This window comes from Hyperolius riggenbachi, chromosome 1, assembly GCF_040937935.1.
Source record: "Hyperolius riggenbachi isolate aHypRig1 chromosome 1, aHypRig1.pri, whole genome shotgun sequence".
NCBI lineage: Eukaryota > Metazoa > Chordata > Amphibia > Anura > Hyperoliidae > Hyperolius > Hyperolius riggenbachi.
This window is the reverse complement of record NC_090646.1, coordinates 646,192,937-646,215,603: the sequence shown is the minus strand read 5'-3', so window position 1 is coordinate 646,215,603 and position 22,667 is coordinate 646,192,937. Positions and strand designations below refer to the sequence as shown.

General features: G+C 45.7%; 1 protein-coding gene across 2 annotated transcripts in view; it reads right to left on the bottom strand.

The window, feature by feature from the left end:
* Positions 1–22,667, bottom strand: part of MYO5B (myosin VB) — a 337,992-nt gene that overhangs the window by 221,700 nt on the left and 93,625 nt on the right. For both annotated transcript variants that reach the window (XM_068251374.1, XM_068251375.1), the window contains exon 2: positions 1,448–1,558. In XM_068251374.1, the coding sequence (XP_068107475.1) occupies positions 1,448–1,558 (111 nt within the window). The remainder of the gene's footprint in view (positions 1–1,447; positions 1,559–22,667) is intronic.

The window sequence follows — 22,667 nt, the reverse complement described above, 5'->3', positions numbered from 1 at the left end:
TCAACAGATTTCATGCTGAAATCTATTGAAAATCTGTGTACAGTGTGTGGATGGATTCGGTCAGATAATGGTCTGAGAGGAATCTATCTGTTGGCCACATTGACCAGTGTATGGACAGATCAAGTCAAATTAAGTAATTACAATAGAAATTATGATATAACATAGTTAAAACTGCGATACAGCCCTGAAAAATGATAAACATTCTTATAATGCAATTTGTGATGTGTGAGATGTGAAGTCCCTGGGCCAAATACTTCTCACATGTCTCAGGTTCTGACTAGTCTGTGATACTGGCTGCAGCCCCTGCAGGCAACAGACAGCTCCGTCATTTCACCTTCTCTGCAAAGTCTATCATACTTTAACCCTAATCAAGCTCAAAACTATGCAAGGCAATTTCTAGCAAAGGAGGAGGGGGGATGCCTATTTCATGGGTCAAAAGAACTTGCCACTGCATTGCAGCTTGCATTCTGCACACTCCTGGATTTAGGGTGCGTTTCCACTAACGCGAATTCGCATGCGTTCCCCGCATGCAAATTCGCATAACCAATAAAAGTGAATGAGCCTGTGTCCACTTGTCAGGAAAACGGAGCGTTTTCTTGTGCAGGAAAAATCTGCTCAGCAGAGCCATCCGAATTCGGACACCGCACACACGCATGCGATTCGCATACAATGTATTTAATAGGGAATTCGCATGGTGTTTTTTCATGCGAATTTGCATACGATTTCGCATGGAATCAATGAAAAAGCACACAGGCACTGACATGGTTAAAATCGCACACAGCGTCATCCATGCGAAATCGTATGCAAATTTGCGGTAAAATTTGCATACAACCGCATGCGATTTCGCTCCTGCATGCGAATTCGTCCGCGGAGAATCCGCGGCGATTTCCCACCGCACTAGTGGAAACGCACCCTCAGCTGTTGGATAGATCACACAGGTGCGAACTATTACACAGGATAGAACAAAAACATAGAGAATGTACCCTGTATGTATTAAGATAGTTTAGCCTGTCTAATTCCCCCTCATCTGTGACTAATTACCACTGTAATTTGATCTCTCAGTTCAGGAATCTCCTTTGCCAAGGCAGAGCAGCTAGTTCAGGTCCTCTTTAAAAGTAGAACCTTTAGCATATACAGAGGTTGATGCAAAACATTTCAATAGCAGCTGCAGGCAGAGAAGTGCGTGTGGCAGTGTGGGGGTGGGCAGCAGCTATGTGCTGACAATCAGACATGATTTTCATTTGCAAAACAGAAAAGAAAAGGTATGTTCCGATGTCTCAGAATCTCTGCTCTGCTATAGAGAACCACACCTCTCATCTATGACTGGCAAGGAGTGCTGCTTAACAGTGCTCCTCGTGGGCAGGTCTTAGCAAAACTGGGAGTGGTTTGGAAGATTCAGTTCCAAACTGCTAGGAGCCTAAAATAACAATGAAGAATAATGTCTTACGCTTTCATCTTCAAGTTTCAGGTGCAAAGTTTTATCCCCTTCTTTGTAATCCTTGATGATCTCTGCCGATCTCCATACGTCTTCCGGGTCAGGGATCCAGACCCGGGTATACTAAAAGAGAGCAAATTCAAAAGTAAATTTATGTGCTGACAATAAAGTGCAAGACACATGAGATAAAAGAGGATTCAGGAACAAACATGTATATACTGGATATGCAATAGCATCAGAGGATTATAACAACATAATAATCAATGGAAGGGGACATATAATTGAGACAATATTTTCACATTCACAGAGTTTCACAGAGTACAGTTATTTTCCTAGTTCTGTGGTTCCTTGTAAAAAAACAAAAGATTAAAGTGAACCAGAGTCGAAGCACCCTCATGTACTTTACCATATATATCAGTGGGAACATTACAGAAAACACCTACCCTGCTCTCTGCTTCAACGGGACGCACCAGCACCGCATATGCCGGGGGAACTCGGTACGGGGGTGGGGCACAGAAGTCTCTCCCTAATTCTGCACGGGCACTCTGCACACGCTGAGGACTATGCGGACAGCCGTTACCGGAGAGACAATCGGGCACCAGAGGGTGAGTAACAGATGCACCAGCACCGCATATGCTGGAGGAACACACAGGAACTCGGGTACGGGGGTGGGCTGTACAGAAGTCTCTCCCAAGTTCTGCTCGGGCATGCTGCACACGCTGAGGACTACACGGAAAGCCGTTACCGCCCATCTCCAGATCCTCACATTGGCACTTGGGGGGGGGGGGCATATGCAGCACATGCAAGGGGGGCACGGGAGGGAGGAGAAAGGCACCACATACAAAGCTCCCAACTGTCCCTCTTTGGGAACCAACAAATGTGCCTCAAACTGCTCTGCTATGGTGGAACACCATGTGCTGCTGTACAGAAAGAGGGGAGGGAATGCATGAAGCTATACTCTGCAGGAATTTCATTTGAAGATCTTGCAGGAAACATAAGTAACTGCGGATCAATTAACTGACCAGGAGGGTTGCTGCAGGTGAGTCCAGCAATGTCAGGAGACACCTGAATGCACTTTGTAACGGCAGGGGTACAGATGTCAGCTACACACACCATTCCAGTCTGGCATTTTCCACTGTATATGTACTTTCTTCCTCCTCCAATCCATCTATATTCTCTAAACAATGCTTTCCTCTGCACCGTTGGACCACTGCATTTCCTACCCTCGGCTTATACTTGAGCCGGTCATTTTTCCCAGTATATTTAGGTAAAAGTTAGGGGGTCGGCCTATACTCGGGTCGGCTTATACTCGAGTATATACGGTACTTTAAAGATGATTTATTTTTCACAGAAAACTGAAGTGGAAGCAGAGCAGTTGGCCACAGCAACCAATCACCTGTGCAATAAAAGAAGGATTCTGATAGGTTGTTCTGAGCAACCTCTGCACTTTTACTCCTAGGCGGTATTATTAGGGGGGAGGTTAGTGCTAGTTGTAAGGGACGAGGAATTGTTAAGGGGTGATAAAATATAGTACTATGCCCCACACTGTATACTTACCATTAAAGGACAATTGTAATGAAAGGGCTATGGTGGCTGCCATGTTTATTTGCTTTTAAACAATACCAGTTGCCTGACTATTCTGCTGATCCTCTGCCTGTAATACTTTCAGTGATAGCCCCTGAACAAGCATGCAGCAGATCAGGTGTTTATGACATTATTGTCAGATCTGACAAGATTAGCTGCATGCTTGTTTCTTGTGTGATTCAGACACTACTGCAGCCAAATACATCAGCAGGGCTGCCAGGCAATTGTTTAAATGGAAACAAATATGGCAGCCTCCATATTCCTCTCACTACAGTTTTCCTCTGTATTAACTTTAAAATACAGTAATTAAAAATAGTAGATGTATGCATCCAGCAAGGCCAGGATTTTTTTTCTGGCTGCTTGAGAATTCTGGTTATCTGAGTTCTGGATAACTGGGGTTTTACTGCACAGGTAGTCCCCGACTTACGAACGACCCGCCGATACGAACGGCGTGGATTCTGTGTTTCCATGGGAACAAGTCAAAAACATTTTTTTTTTTTGGACTTGTAGTTTTTGAGAAAATCGATTTGAAATAATTCGAAGAAAAAATGTCTTTTAAACTTGTATAAACAGGTAGAAAGGCCAGAGGTGACACAGAGGGGGACACTGGAGGCACAGGGGGCACAGAGTAGGTACAGGGTACAGAGATGGCACAATGTTCCGACTTAAGAACAGATTCAGGTTAAGAACGAGGGAACCACCTGTATAAAGAAAATGTACACACACCGGAGCTCTACTGTAACTAGTTTTGTAGCTTCCAAAAGTTAGCAGATGAAAGGCTTCCCCCTTAATTCCATACCTGACGCACAGAGATGTCAGCCTGCCCACACTGCTGCCAACACAACACACACACAAAATACCTGGATTATTCCACTCACTGCATAAAAGACAACAGCACAATGACTCATCCCAAAGGGGAACATAAAAGAAGAGGCAAGAAACAAGATCTAATAAAGCATCTGAGACTCGAGACGTTTTACATGACGAGGAACGCCATTGAAGTGCATTAAAGCTTAGCGAAATCCAGCACATTGTAACTTAGTTTTCTATAATGCAGGGAACCAGTAGGAGCTTTTCTAGCTGTCTGTCATGCTGCAGGGCAGAATTACCTTAACCCTCTAGCAGCCAATTTATTTAGAGACTTGCAAGTACTCCAGGTCTATTTATTTTAACACATTTTTTTTTATTCCTTCTTTGTTACATTTTCCTGCTTCTAATGATGGTAGTACTGCTGTAATGTGTATTTATGGCCACTTGTCACTAGGGGGCAGTGTGAGACAATAACAGAGGACTTCTGCTTTCAGTGTCTATATTTTCTACTAGCAGAGAGAGATCAAAGCATTCCAAGAATTGACAGCACAGCATGACGAGTTCTGCCGACTGAGATCAAAAGCAGCGCTCTTATCTCAAACGAGATAACTATTGAAGCTGCTAAGGGGCTAAAGAGACGCCGTAGTGACATTTAGTAGAATGCAGTAAATTATTCAGGATACCCTCTTTTTTTATCGAAATTATTATTATTTTCACCGGCTTCGGTACTCTTGGCAAAACAATATATATAAATCAACAATAATAATAATTTAGTCCCATTTGGCTGCCTTGTTATCTATCTCTTCCAAGCAGCAGATCGACAATGACCAAAGCTAACATATATAGATCCAGCGGGATGAGCGATTTCCTGCATGATCTTGCGTTGCCCGATAATTTCTCAACGTTTGTTTGTTGACACAATGACCCCTTACAATTATTTCAGCAGATGATATCGGTCGCACTCATCCCGGTCAACACAGAAGGCAACAATCCCGCCAGGGTATATATAAATATATATACGGGGACCGTTCTCATCATATCGTTACCCTCTGAAGATGCAACGTCTTGGTTGCGATACATGTGAGGGACGGCTGAGGCAGCGGTGACTCCGGGGCATTGGTGGTGAGCCTTTATCTTTTGTTTCTAAAGGTGGCCACACACCATACAATTTTAAAAAATCTGTTCAATTTAAGAATTGCAATCAATTTTTCTGACTGATTGTAATATTTCAAAAATCTGACCAATGTACCACACACCTGTGTTCAATTTTTCCCCAATTATGATAAAAATGATTGGAAACTCTGAGAAAATTGCTTGGGTGTGTATATTAATAAAGTGACAATCTAACACACACCATACAATCTTTAGAAAGATTGAAGAAAAATATCTGGCATTCTGGATCGATAAAAATCGAAGAAAACGGGAAATCAGATCGGATTTTTCAGTCAAATGAAAAAAAAGGTTTAGATTTTTTCGGGAGATCTGGTCGTTTTTATCGAATAGCCGTAAAATCGAATCATTTTATTGTATGGTGTGTGGCCACCTTAAGGGCCCTTTTCCACTAGCAAGCGCAATCACAAACGCCAGCGATTGCGATTTTTCATTAATTCTGTTATGTGATTGCGATTTTCATTTGCATTGCATTATCATTGTAAAAATCGCTCCAGAAAGCGATTGCGATTTCCAAATCGAATCACTGTCGTGGAAAATACTTCTCGTGATTTCTATGATAAAGTAACAACCGTAGCGATTTAAAGATCACTACCGATTTGCGATTTTGCGATTCAGCAATCACAAGCACTCTAGTCGCTATCACTATTTGAGTAGGGCATTTTCTTCCTACTAGGGCAAGGTTATTTATATATTTCCGTTGTCATTACGTGTGTTATATATAGCGAACTTGCAAAACTGTATTGTTACTGCCTGCCCCATACCCCGGGTGTTCATTTATTCATGCTATGTATTGAGCATGGTTTGATTATGCTGCTGCACTCAGCTGTTGGTTGTGTTTAATTGTTTTTATAGGGCATGTCCCTGTTTAATAAAGATTCATATATTATTGTATCTGAGTAGCATCAATTGTAATATTTGGCTCATTTGTTGTGTTCGACCCGTCTATCTGCCGGGAAATTGCATGGTTTGTACCAGGCATAAAGGTGGCCATAGATCTCTAAAGCTGGCAGCCGATCGACCATCCAATTCATTGATAAGAAAACAGGTGCCGCCAGGAGCATGCCCAATCGGCGATGCAACCAATTTCTGGCCAAAATTCGGTCCGACATGCTGCAAGATGTCGGGCTGTTGTGGTCGATTGGCTGCACGGCGGTAATGGAGAGCGATACTGGGACAAGCGACGAATGGGACGAAACAACCGGCACTTTCCCACAGTGTATAAATGTACCCTCCCCCCCTGTGTGTGCATTTATACATTACCTGTCCTGTGTTGCCCACCCTGCAGTTCCCATCCATCTTCGGAACCCACCATTACACACTGCCGGCGCATAGCACGTGGCGAGCTTGTGATGTCACAATACGTCCAATGTGCTGGCGGTGTGTATACTGCTAATGGAAGAGCGGGGGGTTCTGAAGATGAACGGGCACCACGTGGGGGATGACACAGGAGGTCATGTAAAAATACACGCATAGGGGTACATTTACACACTAGGGGGGCAGCGGCAAGCCGGTGGATGTGGTGGACTAGGCTGATTCCCGAGACATCTCATGCAGAAATCGATCGAGAATCGGCCTCCGGTGTATGGCCAGTCGAAAAACCACCCTCTAATCAGATTCGATCAGAGAGAAATCGGTCTCTTGGTGGAATCTACCCATCGTCGCTAGATGTATGGCTTGCTACCTTTAGGCATATCACTCTGATGCTGGGAATACACTTTATTCTTTTCTGCCGCTCAATTCACCGCTCGATTGTTTCTGCCGCTCGATTCTGCATTCGATTCTTTTATCTTCCGCTCGGTTTTCTTATTTTTTTTCATTCACTTCTATCAGAAATTGAGCAGCTAAACGATCGAACGGGAGATCGGACATGTCGGAAATGATCTATCGAGCCATCTATCTGCGGCAGAAACGAGCCGTGTATTCCCAGCATTAAACACACACAATGCAGAGGATGTTACCAGGCACCTGGATTATAGATAAGTCAAGCTCTGCAGAACCGAGAGAGTAAACACAGAGTGATCACTGATGTTCCATCCTCCAGCCTCCTGGTGTGGCGCATGTAACATGAACTGCAGGGAAAGCTGGCACTGTAATTACCGCTCACACACTACCAGCCAGTAATCTGCTCTAACTGCTTTATTTAGCGGCTGTGTCATGGCTGGGCAAACAAACAGCAAGCAATTAGTGCGGGATTACATGGCCTGACGCTTAAAGGGACACCACACACTCCTGCAGACTGTTCTGCCTCTGTAGGTGCCCAGTAAGCGGCTTGTTGTGAATAATCCTATCAATGTGGGCTGGTGTTTATAAAACGCGTTTGTGAACAATCTGTGTAATTATAAACGCACATTCTGGTAGTGAGAGACAGTTTGGGATAACGTTTTACTGCAGGAAAGTTCAAAAGGTCATTATTTCTGCTGTTTTATAGCTTAAAATACATCATTAAGCTGCGCTGCTTTAACCATTTCGGGACCAGCAGCCTCTGCCCCCTTAAGGACCAGAGGCTGCTGGTACACTAAAACGCGCATACCGACGAATCGCCGCAATAATCCGTCGCTCCCGCCGGTCACGTCGCTCTGTCCCCGCCGCAGGCTGCTCTTTCTGCCGTCTCTATGACGGCAGAGCGCTGTGCGCCGGTCAGGAGCCGCTTTCATTGGCTTCTGACCCTGTCACTCAATGTAAGCCAATAGGAACGGCTTACAGGAATGACAGGGCCAGGAGCCAAAGAAAACGGCTCCTGCCCGGCTCACAGTGCTCTGCCATTATAGAGGTGGCAGGTTAGCACATTGCGGCGGGGGCAGAGCGGCGGGAGCGGGCAGTGAATGGGACATAGAGTTTACGTCCGGTCAGAACCGCAGTGCCACCTGCCCGACGTAGATTTGTACTGCGTCGGTCCGAAAGTAGTTAATGACAGTAGCGCAAGGTAAAAGTCTCCTGCACACTCTGCTGCGGTAGTGCAGCATAGCGTGAGCTGCTAACATAACAAGCTCTCCACTGAACCCGCCCTGAGCCCCGCGGGTCCAGTGGCTTCAAAGGACGAGATTCCTGCACTTTGATTGGCCCAATAGGCTGACTGTCACTTGTTCAGTGGAGCGCACTTTACGTTAATGGAGCGTTAGTTAAGTTAAAGAGAAACCGTGACCAAGAATTGAACTTCATCCCAATCAGTAGCTGATACCCGCTTTCCCATGAGAAATCTTTACTTTTCACAAACAGATCATCAGTGTGCTCTGTATGACTGATATTGTGGTGAAATCCCTCCCACAGGAAACTGTGAGGACCCTGGTCCTGGCAGTTTCCGGTCTGTGAACCTTGTTGCATTGTGGGAAATAGCTGTTTACAGCTGTTTCCAACAGCCCAAAAAACCAAGCAGCAGCTACATCACCTGCCAGCAGTAAAAATGTCACCATGTGATAAATGTTAGAATGTAAATCAGGGAGAGGAAAGATTTTACAATGGGCAAACACTGACTAAATCATTTATACATAATTATTGTAAAAATGAAGCACTTTTTATTACATTATTTTCAATGGAGTTCCTCTTTACTGGAGTGCTCACAATGCATGCAATTGTCATTGTGTTTTTTAGGTAAACAATCAGGAAACCAGGAAAAGATAGCCTCAGCAAAATCGCAAGCGCACAAAAATCGCAAGTAAAAATCTGATTAATAAATGCAACTGCATCCCACTGCGTGTGCAATTTTCAGTGTGCACAGTCCCTTAACACTGTTCTACTCTGCAACATGAGGAGAGGGTGTCAGGGTAGAAAATGTGTGTGTGTTACCAACCACACCAGGGAAGGCCAGTTTGGACCCCATAAAGGGGTCCTGTGGCTATTTCATTGGTAGGCTATGAGGGGTGTCCTGTCGGTTGTTGAATACTGTAAACAATAAGCAATTTTATTCATTGTTATTTTAACTACAGTTCTTCTTTAAGAATGTAAGGAGCTAGCAAAGAAGAAGATATGTCCGGCACTCCATGGGTTCCTGGGAAGCAAGCTCCCTCAGCAGAAATATACGGCTTCATTCAGCAGCCACATCAGTGTATTCCGAGATGACTTTGTCCTTTTCACATAAGCCTGCAGCCACACCTGTCCCCTTCTGTCACCAGCCGTGTGTATGACAGGAAGTGACAGGCCTCAGGTGAATGATGTGATGGTTTATGTGTCATCCACACCTCTGCCCACAAAGGAAGTCACAGCGATGGAGGACGGAGGCTGTCAGTGACTGCTGAGGTGTGGAGGAAATTAATTACACCTGGGTATTCTGCTGCAAATCAGGATGACCAGATATGTGTGATAACAGTGCCCCGTGTGCCATAACAGCACAAAACACGCAAGTCAGCCTGTCTCCAGAACACAGTGTGGCCAGTCTCCAGCACACAGAGCCCACATTATCCAGACAGAAGACACTCATAGCAGAGGTCTGTAATATGTCAGTGTACTGAGTATGAATAGGAATCACACTGCAGCTCTAAGGTGCCACACAGGAATCACACAGCAGCTCTAAGGTGCCACACAGGAATCACACAGCAGCTCTAAGGTGCCACACAGGAATCACACAGCAGCTCTAAGGTGCCACACAGGAATCACACTGCAGCTCTAATGTGCCACACAGGAATCACACTGCAGCTCTAAGGTGCCACACAGGATCACACAGCAGCTCTAATGTGCCACACAGGAATCACACTGCAGCTCTAAGGTGCCACACAGGATCACACAGCAGCTCTAATGTGCCACACAGGATTCTCACAGCAGCTCTAAGGTGCGACACAGGAATCACACAGCAGCTCTAAGGTGTCACACAGGAATCACACAGCAGCTCTAAGGTGTCACACAGAATTCACACAGCAGCTCTAATGTGCCACACAGGATTCTCACAGCAGCTCTAAGGTGCGACACAAGATTCACGCAGCAGCTCTAAGGTGCCACACAGGAATCACACAGCAGCTCTAAGGTGCCACACAGGATCACACAGCAGCTCTAAGGTGCCACACAGGATTCACACAGCAGCTCTAAGGTGCCACAAAGGGATCCCACAGCAGCTGAAATGTGCCACACTGGATTCTCACAGCAGCTCTAAGGTGCCACACAGGAATCACACAGCAGCTCTAATGTGCCACACAGGATCACACAGCAGCTCTAAAGGGACCCATACACCTAACGATTTTCCCGCCGAATCACAGTGATCAAAACGGCCGTGAAATCGGCGCGCACACCGCTGACAGAACGATGGATTTCCGTCCGAAATCCATCGTTCCCGTCGATCCATCCGTGCGGAAGATTTTTTTTCGGTCGCCAGCGGGTCGGGAGTGTATCGATAGCGGCGTTCGAATGCCCGACGACCGACGCAATACAGCGGGTATACATTACCTGCTCCGCCGGCACGAGTCCACGCTGTCACCACTGTCACCTCCCGGCTGGCATCTTCTCCGCTTCACGGCATCCGGCATAACTTCTTGTGTCACTGCAGTGACAGCGGAAGTACAAATAGAGGGCGCTCTATTTGAACTTCCGCTGTCACTGGAGTGACAGAAACTTATACGCGGATGTCAGCTGGGAGCCGCTGCGGAGAAGATGCCGGGACCAGGCGGAAAAGAAGACAGCGGTGGACCAGGGGACTCGCGCCGGCTGGAACAGCTAATGTATGCTGGGGGGCCGGCAGTAGCGGCAGCTCCACAGATTGTGATCGGTTTCAGGCTGAAATCGATTCACAATCTGTTTGCAGTAAGGTGGCCATACAAAACCCTTTCTGATCAGATTCGATCAGAGAGGGATCTATCTTTTGGTCGAATTTGATGGCAAATCGACCAGTGTATGGCTACCTTAAGGTGTGACACAGGAACCACACAGCAGCTCTAAGGTGCCACACAGGAATAACACAGCAGATCTAAGGTGCCACACAGGAATCACACAGCAGCTCTAAGGTGCCACACAGGAATCACACAGCAGATCTAAGGTGCCACACAGGAATCACACAGCAGATCTAAGGTGCCACACAGGAATCACACAGCAGATCTAAGGTGCCACACAGGAATCACACAGCAGATCTAAGGTGCCACACAGGAATCACACAGCAGATCTAAGGTGCCACACAGGAATCCCACAGCAGATCTAAAAAGCTACACAGGAATCACACAGCAGCTCTAAGGTGCCACACAGGGATCACACTGCAGCTCTAAGGTACCACACAAAGATCACACAGCAGCTCTAAGGTGCCACACAGGAATCACACAGAAGCTCTAAGGTGCCACACAGGAATCTCACAGCAGCTCTAAGGTGCCACACAGGAATCACACAGCAGCTCTAAGGTGCCACACAGGAATCACACAGCAGCTCTAAGGTGCCACACAGGAATCTCACAGCAGCTCTAATGTGTCACACAGGGATCACACAGCAGCTCTAAGGTGCCACACAGGGATCACACAGCAGCTCTAATGTGCCACACAGGAATCACACTGCAGCTCTAAGGTGCCACACAGGATCACACAGCAGCTCTAAGGTACCACACAGGAATCACACAGCAGCTCTAAGGTACCACACAGGAATCACACAGCAGCTCTAAGGTGCCACACAGGAATCACACAGCAGCTCTAATGTGCCACACAGGGATCACAAAGCAGCTCTAATGTGCCACACAGGAACCACACAGCAGCTCTAATGTACCACACAGGAACCACACAGCAGCTCTAAGGTGCCACACAGGAACCACACAGCAGCTCTAAGGTGCCACACAGGAATCACACAGCAGCTCTAAGGTGCCACACAGGAATCACACAGCAGCTCTAAGGTGCCACACAGGAATCACACAGCAGCTCTAAGGTGCCACACAGGAATCACACAGCGGCTCTAAGGTGCCACACACAGGAACCACACAGCGGCTCTAAGGTGCCACACAAGAATCACACAGCAGCTCTAAGGTGCCACACAGGAATCACACAGCAGCTCTAAGGTGCCACACAGGAATCACACAGCAGCTCTAAGGTGCAACACAGTAACCACACAGCGGCTCTAAGGTGCCACACAGGAATCACACAGAAGCTCTAAGGTGCCATACAGGGATCACACAGCAGCTCTAATGTGCCACACAGGAACTACACAGCAGCTCTAATGTGCCACACAGGAATCACACAGCAGCTCTAAGGTGCCACATAGGAGCCACGCAGCAGCTCTAATGTGCCACACAGGGATCACACAGCAGCTCTAATGTGCCACACAGGAACCACACAGCAGCTCTAATGTGCCACACAGGAATCACACAGCAGCTCTAAGGTGCCACACAGGAACCACGCAGCAGCTCTAAGGTGCCACACAGGAATCACGCAGCAGCTCTAAGGTGCCACACAGGAATCACACAGCAGCTCTAAGGTGCCACACAGGAATCACACAGCAGCTCTAAGGTGCCACACAGGAATCACACAGCGGCTCTAAGGTGTCACACACAGGAACCACACAGCGGCTCTAAGGTGCCACACAGGAATCACACAGCAGCTCTAAGGTGCCACACAGGAATCACACAGCAGCTCTAAGGTGCCACACAGGAATCACACAGCAGCTCTAAGGTGCAACACAGTAACCACACAGCGGCTCTAAGGTGCCACACAGGAATCACACAGAAGCTCTAAGGTGCCACACAGGGATCACACAGCAGCTCTAATGTGCCACACAGGAACTACACAGCAGCTCTAATGTGCCACACAGGAATCACACAGCAGCTCTAAGGTGCCACACAGGAATCACACAGCAGCTCTAAGGTGCCACACAGGAACCACGCAGCAGCTCTAATGTGCCACACAGGGATCACACAGCAGCTCTAATGTGCCACACAGGAACCACACAGCGGCTCTAAGGTGCCACACAGGAATCACACAGCAGCTCTAAGGTGCCACACAGGATCACACAGCAGCTCTAATGTGCCACACAGGAATCACACTGCAGCTCAAAGGTGCCACACAGGATCACACAGCAGCTCTAATGTGCCACACAGGAACCACACAGCGGCTCTAAGGTGCCACACAGGAACCACACAGCGGCTCTAAGGTGCCACACAGGAATCACACAGTAGCTCGAAGGAACAGCACAGTAGCATTAATGTGCCACACAGGAATCACATGGCAGCTTTAAAGTGCCACAAATGAACCACACAGCAGCACTAAGGTGCCACACAGGAACCACAATGACCATCAGTATATGATCTAGTTAGTGTCAGAGTCAGGAATACCTGTATACCTCTGCTCTAGGAAGTAGATGAGTGAGAGGACGACAGGTGGGAAAACTGTTTAATTATCTAACTTTACAGACATCGGATTGAAATGATCAGTCACCTAAACAATTTACTGCAGTTTCCGATAGTTGCGCCAAACGCAAAACAATTTTTTTGAATATTAAGAGGACTTAACTTTCCAAATCCAGATACCCCTCAGGCAGTGGTTCCCCTGCTACAGCAGACTGTAAAAATGTACTTTCAACCCAAGCTTAGAGTCTGAAAACCTCCTTGCCAGGGGCTATGCGGGTGACAGTAACAGGTGAGTACACAATATAAACAGCAGGTTTTCCGGGGGTATCAGTTGTGAACAATCAGAGCACACACAATAGATCAAACACAACTTCATTTTTGAAGAGTCACCGGTCTCTGAGGACCTTGTAGCCTTTTTTATCCCCAGTGAAACAAACTTTATTCACCCGAGGAAGCATGCGCAATAATGGTGAACTGCTGTATGAGTAATAAATGTATAATTTTTAACCTAGTTTCATACTTCTTTGGAAGCAAACCACTTCCTCATTACATTCTCAGCTTTTAATGATTGTGTATTGTATCGGATCATTTCTGGCCTGTGACCCTTGGAAAGAAAATCAGCATCAGTGGGCCCCTCTGAAGGAAAAACAATTGGCCAAAACCATTGTCAGACTGTGGACTGTGAGGGAGGCCCCACTTGATAGAACGTCCTCCTGAGTGCTGGCAAGCATTAACACTAGAGTATGTTAGGAGATTGAGATTCATATATCTCCTCCACCTCCAGTAATAGTGTTGTCCGGATCATGAACGATTCGGATCTTTGATCCGAATCTATTTTATGAGTCGATCATCCGAATCATCAAAATGAGTGATTCGGATCGCAAAAGGGGCGGGGCCAGGAGCGACACGCCCCCTCTCAGCGGGCAGCGGGGTCCTGGAAGCAGAGCAGAGATGGATCGCTCTGTTGGATGGGGAGCCAGCCTTGCAGGGAGACAGGTAGATGAGAGAGAGGGGACATGGGTGCCACTGCAAGATATGTGTAGAGCACACATACTGGCTATAATCTGCTGCTCATTATAGGCTGTCTGTTCCATAGTTGTGCACAGTGAACACATGGGAAGCTTTTGGCTCAGCACAGCTCAGTAACTTTGCAGACAGTGTGATTGAAAGGCAATATAATCCTCCTGCACTCGCCACTAAACAGCTGCACTTCACTTCTGGGAATGCTTTCTTTCACTGTGCGACCTTTTCTTTCAAAGTGTACAGATGAACATATAGGTGAAATATATGTAAAGCATATGACTTCAGCATGTGGGTATTGTGTGCAAACATTTCTGCTCTCTGCTCGTCCCTCCTCCCATCTCTGTCCACTCCCTGCCCTCTGTCCATCTTCTCCCCTTCTCTGTGTGTCCACCCCCCTCTCCTTCTCCTGTCCACAGACCTGTCCTGCTGTTCATTTCTCATTTCACCCCCGAATGCTTCCGGTAGTAAAATGATCCGAGATTCGGATCAAAGATCCGGATCTCTTCAATGATCCGATTCAAATCATCCGGATCATTGAAAAGATCCGAACTTCCCATCTCTATCCAGTAATATAAAAGGACTGCAATCCAGGTACTGCATTCTAGCTGTATGTTAATGTTGTGTCTCAATAAAGTTGTTGTTGTTCCACACACCATGAGGCTGTGTTAACAGAGCAAGGGCTTGATGCACAAAAAAGTGCTAACTGTTAGCACAGGCGTTTTCGCGTTTGCACACGATCGCAAATGTTCGCGTGCAATTAAACGTTTTTGCGAGTAAACGTGAATTTTCACGCAAAATCGTGTTAGGTTTCGCGCACAAAAATTGCGATTGCGTGAGAAAACGATAACGATTTAGCGTGAAAATTCGCGTTTGCGCGCGAAAATGATTAATTGCGAGCGAAAATTCGTGATCACACGCAACCATTCGCGCGAAAACGCCCGTGCTAATAGTTAGCACTCTTTTGTGAATCAAGCCCCATACCTGCCAACTTTTTGAGATAAGAAAAGAGGGACGAGAATTGAACTTCATCCCAATCAGTAGCTGATACCCCCTTTCCCATGAGAAATCTATTCCCTTTCACAAACGGATCATCAGGGGGCTCTCTATGGCTGATATTGTGGTGAAACCCCTCCCACAATAAACTCTGAGGACCATCGTCCTGGCAGTTTCCTGTCTGTGAACTTTGTTGCATTGTGGGAAATAGCTGTTTACAGCTGTTACCAACTGCCAAAAAGCAAGCAGCAGCTACATCACCTGCCAGCAGTAAAAATGTCACCATGTGATAAATGTCAGAATGTAAATCAGGGATTTAAAAGATTTTACAATGGGCAAACACTGACTAAATCATTTAAACATAATAATTGTAAAAATGAAGCACTTTTTTATTACATTATTTTCACTGGAGTTCTTCTTTAACCACTTCAGGATTCGGCGTACGCTTAACTACGCCCCTGAATCCTGAAGTGGCTTCCACGAGCGGCCGTTCCATGTCAGTTCACAGAGCGTGTCTCCGTGAACACCCTGCGAGCCTCCGATCGTGGCTCGCAGGGTAAATGTAAACACACGGGGAAGATCTTCCCCGGTGTTTACATGTATACGGCGCTGCTGCGCAGCAGCGCCGTAGAGGAGATCGGCGATCCCCGGCCTCTGATTGGCCGGGGACCGCCGGCACCTGATAGGCTGAAGCCTGTCCTTTCCGGCGCAGGACGGAATTCCGTCCTGCGACGCTCACAGAGGGAGGGAGAGGGAAGGAGGCCAGGAAGCGCTGCGGAGGGGGGCTTTGAAGAGAGCCCCCCCCCCCCCCGCAAGCGCAGGCAGCCGGCGGCGATCAGACCCCCCCAGCAGGACATCCCCCTAGTGGGGAAAAAAGGGTGGAAGCCTGATCGCCCTGGCTGCCATCTGATCGGTGCTGCGGGCTGGAGAGCCCACGCAGCACCGATCAGGCAACCCCCCCCCCCCCCCCTGGCACTGAAGTGGTTAAGCCACACCCCTAGTCACACAGACCAGAAAAAAAATGTTTTATAATTCAAACCACACTGGTCCTTTCTATCCTGGTTCATTTCCTTCACATTAACATTTGAAAATTAGAAATACTGTACATATATCAATTGTGAAGATGGGAATAAAGTTTAGAGACAAACATATTTCAGCAGAAAAAGACATATTTACATAGATCTGTACATTAGTCCTGAAAGAGGGACAAATGAGGAAGACAGAGGGAAAGGGTTTTCAAAGAGGGACTGTCCCTCTAAAAAAAAGGGACAGTTGAGAGCTCTGCTGGAGTAGAGACTTTCTTAACCACTTCCTGACCTCTGGTCTCTATCAACCAACCAATGTGCATAAACTGCGGAGTGGTTGGTGAAGTATTTATGTACCGAATTCATACCCCTGCTTTAAAGGGAACCTGTACTGAGTAAAATTATTTCAAATAAACACATGAGGTAACTTCAAATGAACATTACATAGTTACCCTGCCGTCAGTTCCTCTCAGAAGCTCACCATTTTCTTCTGACAATGATCCCTTCCAGTTCTGACAACATTTTGTCAGAACTGAAATATATCAGTTGCTGTCAGTTATATATCAGTTGCTGTCAGTTATAGTTGAGAGGACAACTGATGCGCTAGTCAATGTCCATGTTTCCCTATGGCTCAAGTGGGCGATGTTACAGTTTAACAGTTTGCTGACCAGGAAGCTGTTATGGGGTAATGACCATTTTCAAAATGGAGGACAGAGAATTCCATTGATCACAGTGGACAAACAGGTCGCGGGACAGGAGAAAGAGATTGAGATGTAGACTACAAGAGAGATAAGTATGACCTGTGCATGTTTATTTTGACTTAATTTTCAGTTCAGGTTTTCTTTAAGGCTGCTTTCAGAGCAGGACGTTACAGGCGCACGTTAGAGCAGCCTGTAACGCAGCCCACCGCACAGCAATGAAAATTCAATGGGCTGTTCACAGCGCACGCGTTGCGTTACATTGTAACGCAGCACGTTTTAAAAAAGTGCTGCATGCTGTGCGTTATACGCGGCTAAGCCGCGTTAGACTGTTTGCACATGCTCAGTGATGTTGGAGGAGGAGGTCTCCCCTCCTCCGCGGCCAGCCACATGGCTAATTAATATTCACTGCACTCAGTGACATGCAGTGTATACTTCCTGGAGCGGCCGCTCTGTGCGGCGATTGGCCGGCGGGACCACGTGATGCGGATCCCGTGGTCTCCGCATCACATTGCACAATAAAGGCGCACCAAGAGCTGCATAACGCAGCTCTAGGTAGCGTCCTCGTCCAGCACCACCAGGCGCAACGTCCTGGTGGGAAAGAAGCCTAAACCAACTGATATTGAGATGCCGGTAGAGGCACTTGCGCTGCTGGAGTCTCTGCTGTTCACATTTCAACAGCGGGAACATTTTTCTTTATGAAAAGTTCTGAAAGTTATGCAGTTCCCAATGCAGGTACTAAAATACAGATTGCAGCAATTCAAGAGCTCTTCTGTAATGGATTCGAGACTAAACACTTCCGTCAAGTGGATGTAATGTGCGATGCCTGACAAAAATGAAGGCATTATGAGCAGCAGGAAGTCCCACCGGGACAGGAAATAGGGCTGCCACACGCGTCTCCCAATTACCCCTTATTCTACCGATTATGGCAAGTCAGCTTAAAGGCAAATGCGCTGGTGATAAAAACGACTACAAAAATGGATCAGGGCGCCACAAGTCTTTCTGTAATAAAGTAATATTAAAATAACTGATATCTTTCCACTTCCGCCTGCAGCCAGCCATGAAATTATACAAACTGAATGTAAGCGTAAAGGTGGCCACACACCATACATTTTTTAAAATATCTGTTCAATTTAAGAATTGCAATCAATTTTTCTGACTGATTGTAACATTTCAAAAATATGACCAATGTACCACACACCTATGCTCAATTTTTCCCCAATTATGATAAAAATGATTGGAAACTCTGACAAAATTGCTAGGGTGTGTATATTAATAAATTGACAATCTAACACACACCATACAATCTTTAGAGAAATTGAAGAAAAATATCTGGCAATCCGGATAGATAAAAATCGAAAAAAAATGGGAAATCCGATCAGATTTTTCAATCGAATGAAAAAAAAGCTTTCGATTTCTTCGGGAGATCCGATCGGTTTTATCGAATTGTCGTAAAATTGGATCATTTTATTGTATCGTGTGTGGCCACCTTAAGACAACCTAATTTGTAGACTTGAATAACTTTAATGTAAAAGCTTTAACCAAGGATTGAACTTTATTCCAATCAGTAGCCGATACTCCTTTTCCCATGAGAAATCCTTACCTTTTCTCAAACAGATCATCAGGGGGCGCTGTACGGCTGATAATGTGGTGAAACCCCTCCCACGGTATGATGTCATGACCATGGTCCTGACAGTTTGCTCTCTGTGAACCCTGATACATTGTGGGAAATAACAGCTGTATACATAGAGCTCTCAGTAACGAACACTCTGCACAGATCACCCGGCAGAACTTGTCAACATGTCACCACCAGTGATACACTTCAGAATGTATATCAGGGAGAGGAAAGATTTTACCAATGGCAAACACTGACTAAATAATCTATAAATGAATATTATAAAAAAAAATAAGCAATTTTATTCACTATGTTATTTCCCCTACAGTCAGTACTTTTTTTAAACTCCGCTTCCTCATCGGCAAGTGTTGCCAAAATTCTGAGGTAACACCCATTTGTGTCCCCTTGGTCCGCCCCCCGCTTGGCAGTCCCAGTCTGATAGGTGGCTACTGAGTTGGAGGAGGGGCGTGGCAATGTAGGGGCGGGTAGCCACAGAATTTCCCAAAACACTTTGGACAAGAATGGCCATGGTGGATTTGCCAGTGGGGGGTGGGTGGAGCTTTAGAAGAACACAGGCAAGTGGGTAGAATTTTAATAGACCTTTACAATAAAATTATTCTTGATCACAACCTAGGTGCTCTTTAACCTCTTCCGCACCGGACAGCTCCGGCCCCTTTAAGATCAGAGCCGTCCTTTCCCTTTTATGTCATGTGATTGGCTGACAGCAAGCACGAGGTCGGGTGCCAATAAAACTGGTCCCTGACCGAGATACGGACAGATGCGTGACAGCAGAGCGAGCGGGTGCAGCGTCGCGGACAGCGGCGGGAGCAGTGAGTGTGAGTGTACCGTGCGGCGGGGATGATTGAAATCTACACCCTGGCAGAAATAAGCAACCATAAGCAGGTCATAGATTTCAATTATGGTGGTCCGGAAGCAATTTTAGGAGACGCCTGAAGCGAGAAGGATATGGAAGCGGCCATATGTATTTCATTTTAAAACAATATTAGTTGCCTGGCCATCCTGATGATCTCTCATGCACCAATAGCATCTGACTCACACACCCAGGGCAACCATAGGAAAAAATGGGCAATTGCCCCAGGGCCCCAGAGCCTGTAGGGGCCCCCAAGGTGTCCCTCCCCCATCTTAACTGTTGCTCCCCAGGGACTCTGCAGAGTCTGTTAGGTTGGGAGGTGATTGGGGGAGGGTCAGTAGCCAGCTCAGGGGCCCAGGAGGGAAATTTGGCTGCAACAAATAGCCTCTAATGACGCTTTTTGGTCGGGGGTGTCTGTTGGGGGCCCCCCAGGCTAATTTCGCCCTAGGGCCCAATTGTTAATTGAACCGGCCCTGCACACACCTGAAACAAACATGCAGTCACACTACAGATCTGTATGCTTGCTCAGGGTCTATGGCTTAAAGTATCAGAGGCAGAGGATCAGCAGGGCTGCCAAACAATTTACATTGTTTTAAAAAGGAAATAAATATGGCAGCCTCCATATGCCTCTCACTTTAGGTGCCCTTTAAATTACCCATTTTCTGAAAACATAACACTATTCTGCAGTAAAGACTGGTCAGAAATTTCCATCTACCTGCATGATTTTGCACAGAGCAGGAGCCCTTCTTTGTCATTTGCAGACTAGCGTTTAACAGATATTCACTAATAAAGGTGGCCATACACTTATAGATTTGCAGCAGATTTGACCATCAGATAGATTTCTGTCAGATGCCTGTCAAGTCGAATCTGGCAGGAATCTATCTGATGTGTGCCACACACTAGGAACAGATTTCCATCTATTGGAAATCTATCTAAATGCATTATTGGACCATTACATCCAATGCAACTCTATAGGCCAAGCAGCAGATCAATCTAGATCTTCCATCCTGTCAGATAGATTAAATCCATCGAAATCGATAGAAAATCGGCAACAAATCGATCAATCGATAGATTTGAAAGAATCGATTTCTGACCGATCGAGTCTATAGAATCGATCAATCGATCGATGGCTGAAATCGACCAGTGTATGGGCCCCTGAAGATTTGATGTTCTTATCAAATTGAATCTATTAAAGGACCACAATCGCAAAAATCATAACATTTAAAATACATGTAAACACACACAAATAAAGTGTACATTTATTCCAGAGTAAAATGAGCCATAAATAACTTTTCTCCTATGTTGCTGTCACTTACAGTAGGTAGTAGAAATCTGACAGAACCAACAGGTTTTGGGCTAGCCCATCTCTTCATGGAGGAGGGGGGGGTTATCTTTATTTTTTAAAAGCACTTAGTGAATGGCAGTTGCTCCGTCCAACTGTCAACGAAATGTGCATCGAGCAGGGAGGCTGCCCAGCATCTTTGTATAAAACCTTTTCAGGGAGAGTGTTTATAGAGAATAAAGGCAATGCTGAGAACCCCCCATGAAGAGATGGACAAGTCCAAACCTGTCGGTTATGTCAGATTTATACTCCCTACTGTAAAGTGTCAGCAACATAGGATTCTGGGTCACCATGATCTTGCTGGTTAGTCTGTACCTCTCGGTGTTACAAGCCCTACTGCATAGAGCCAAATTAATCCATGCCATGCACTGATGAGGATCAAACAATCCGAAACAGACTGTATTCATGTTGGATTATTATGGCTCTGTACAAATAAACAAGCTGACACATCATTGCATTCCAGTGGTTCTGGAGGTGTGTTTAGCTTCTAAGGGTACAATGGTTAATTTGCATATATTCAGCAGTAGGGCTCTGGGAGACATCTCAAGCTCACTCCAACCTGAATTATTGCAAATTCTTTCTGTTTTAAAGAGTACCTGAACTGAAAATAAAAATTAAAAATTACCATATCAGGTCATGCTTACCTCCTGTGTAGTCTACTACTCAATCTCTTTCTCCTCTCCTGCGTCCAATTTGTCCACTGTGATCAATGGATTTCTCCGTCCTCCATTTTGAAAATAGCCATTACCCCATAACAGCTTCCTGGTCAGTACACTGTTAAACTGTAATATCGCTCACTTGAGCCATTGGGAGACATAGACATTACCTTGCACATTCAGTTGTAACTGACAGCTGTTGAAATATAACTGACAGCGACTGGTATATTTCAATTCTGACAAAATATTGTCAGAACTGGAAGGGATCAGTGGAAGTAGAAAATGGTGAGCTTCTGAGAGGAACTGATGGCGAGGTAAGTATGTAATATTAATTTGCAGCTACGTCATGTGTTTATTTTAAATAAATTTCCTTGCTTCAGGTTCCCTTTAAGAAAGCAAACTCTTGTTTTCCTTAGCATTTTAGTAAGGGGGCTTTTAGGACCATTGTAGCCCCTTACACACTCCAATGAGTTCTGGGTCACCATGAGCTTGCTGGTTAGTCTGTACCAACATAGGAGAAAAGTCATTTATGGCTCTCTTACTGTGGTAGAAATGTACTTGTTATATATATGTAATTACATGTATTTAACATTTTACAAATTGTGGTCCTAAATATGTCTAATGATGTTTCTGTCTACATCTCACTACAGACGTAAATCCAGCCTGCTGTAACAGAATACTGGAGTTTTTTTCACATTCTCCAGACAAAATGTCATTTTGACATTTGAAATCCTTCCTTTACTTTGTGCTATTATAAAAATTGATGAGACCTTTAGCAATGCGGATGGCTAGTGTTTTAGGGAACGCCGTGTACAGAGGTCCATATTATACAGCAGCCAATAGATGGCTGAGAGCGGCAGTTTTATAGATGGATGTCTCTGAACATCGATTTTTAAAGCCCGACTCCAGCTGCAAATGTCTCCCACATCATTGTAGCTACTCAGTTGTAGGGTTTATTTTTAATTCCCACATACCATAACATACTGGTATAGTAAGGATTAGATTGTGAGCTCCTCTGACAGTCAGTGACATGACTATGTGCTCTGTAAAGTGCTGCAGGAGATGTCAGTGCTATATAAATACATAATAATAATAATATGGTTACATACTGTAGTTACACAGTTATTTTGGTTGAAAAAAGACATACGTCCATCGAGTTCAACCAGTATAAAGTACAACACCAGCCTGCTCCCTCACATATCCCTGTTG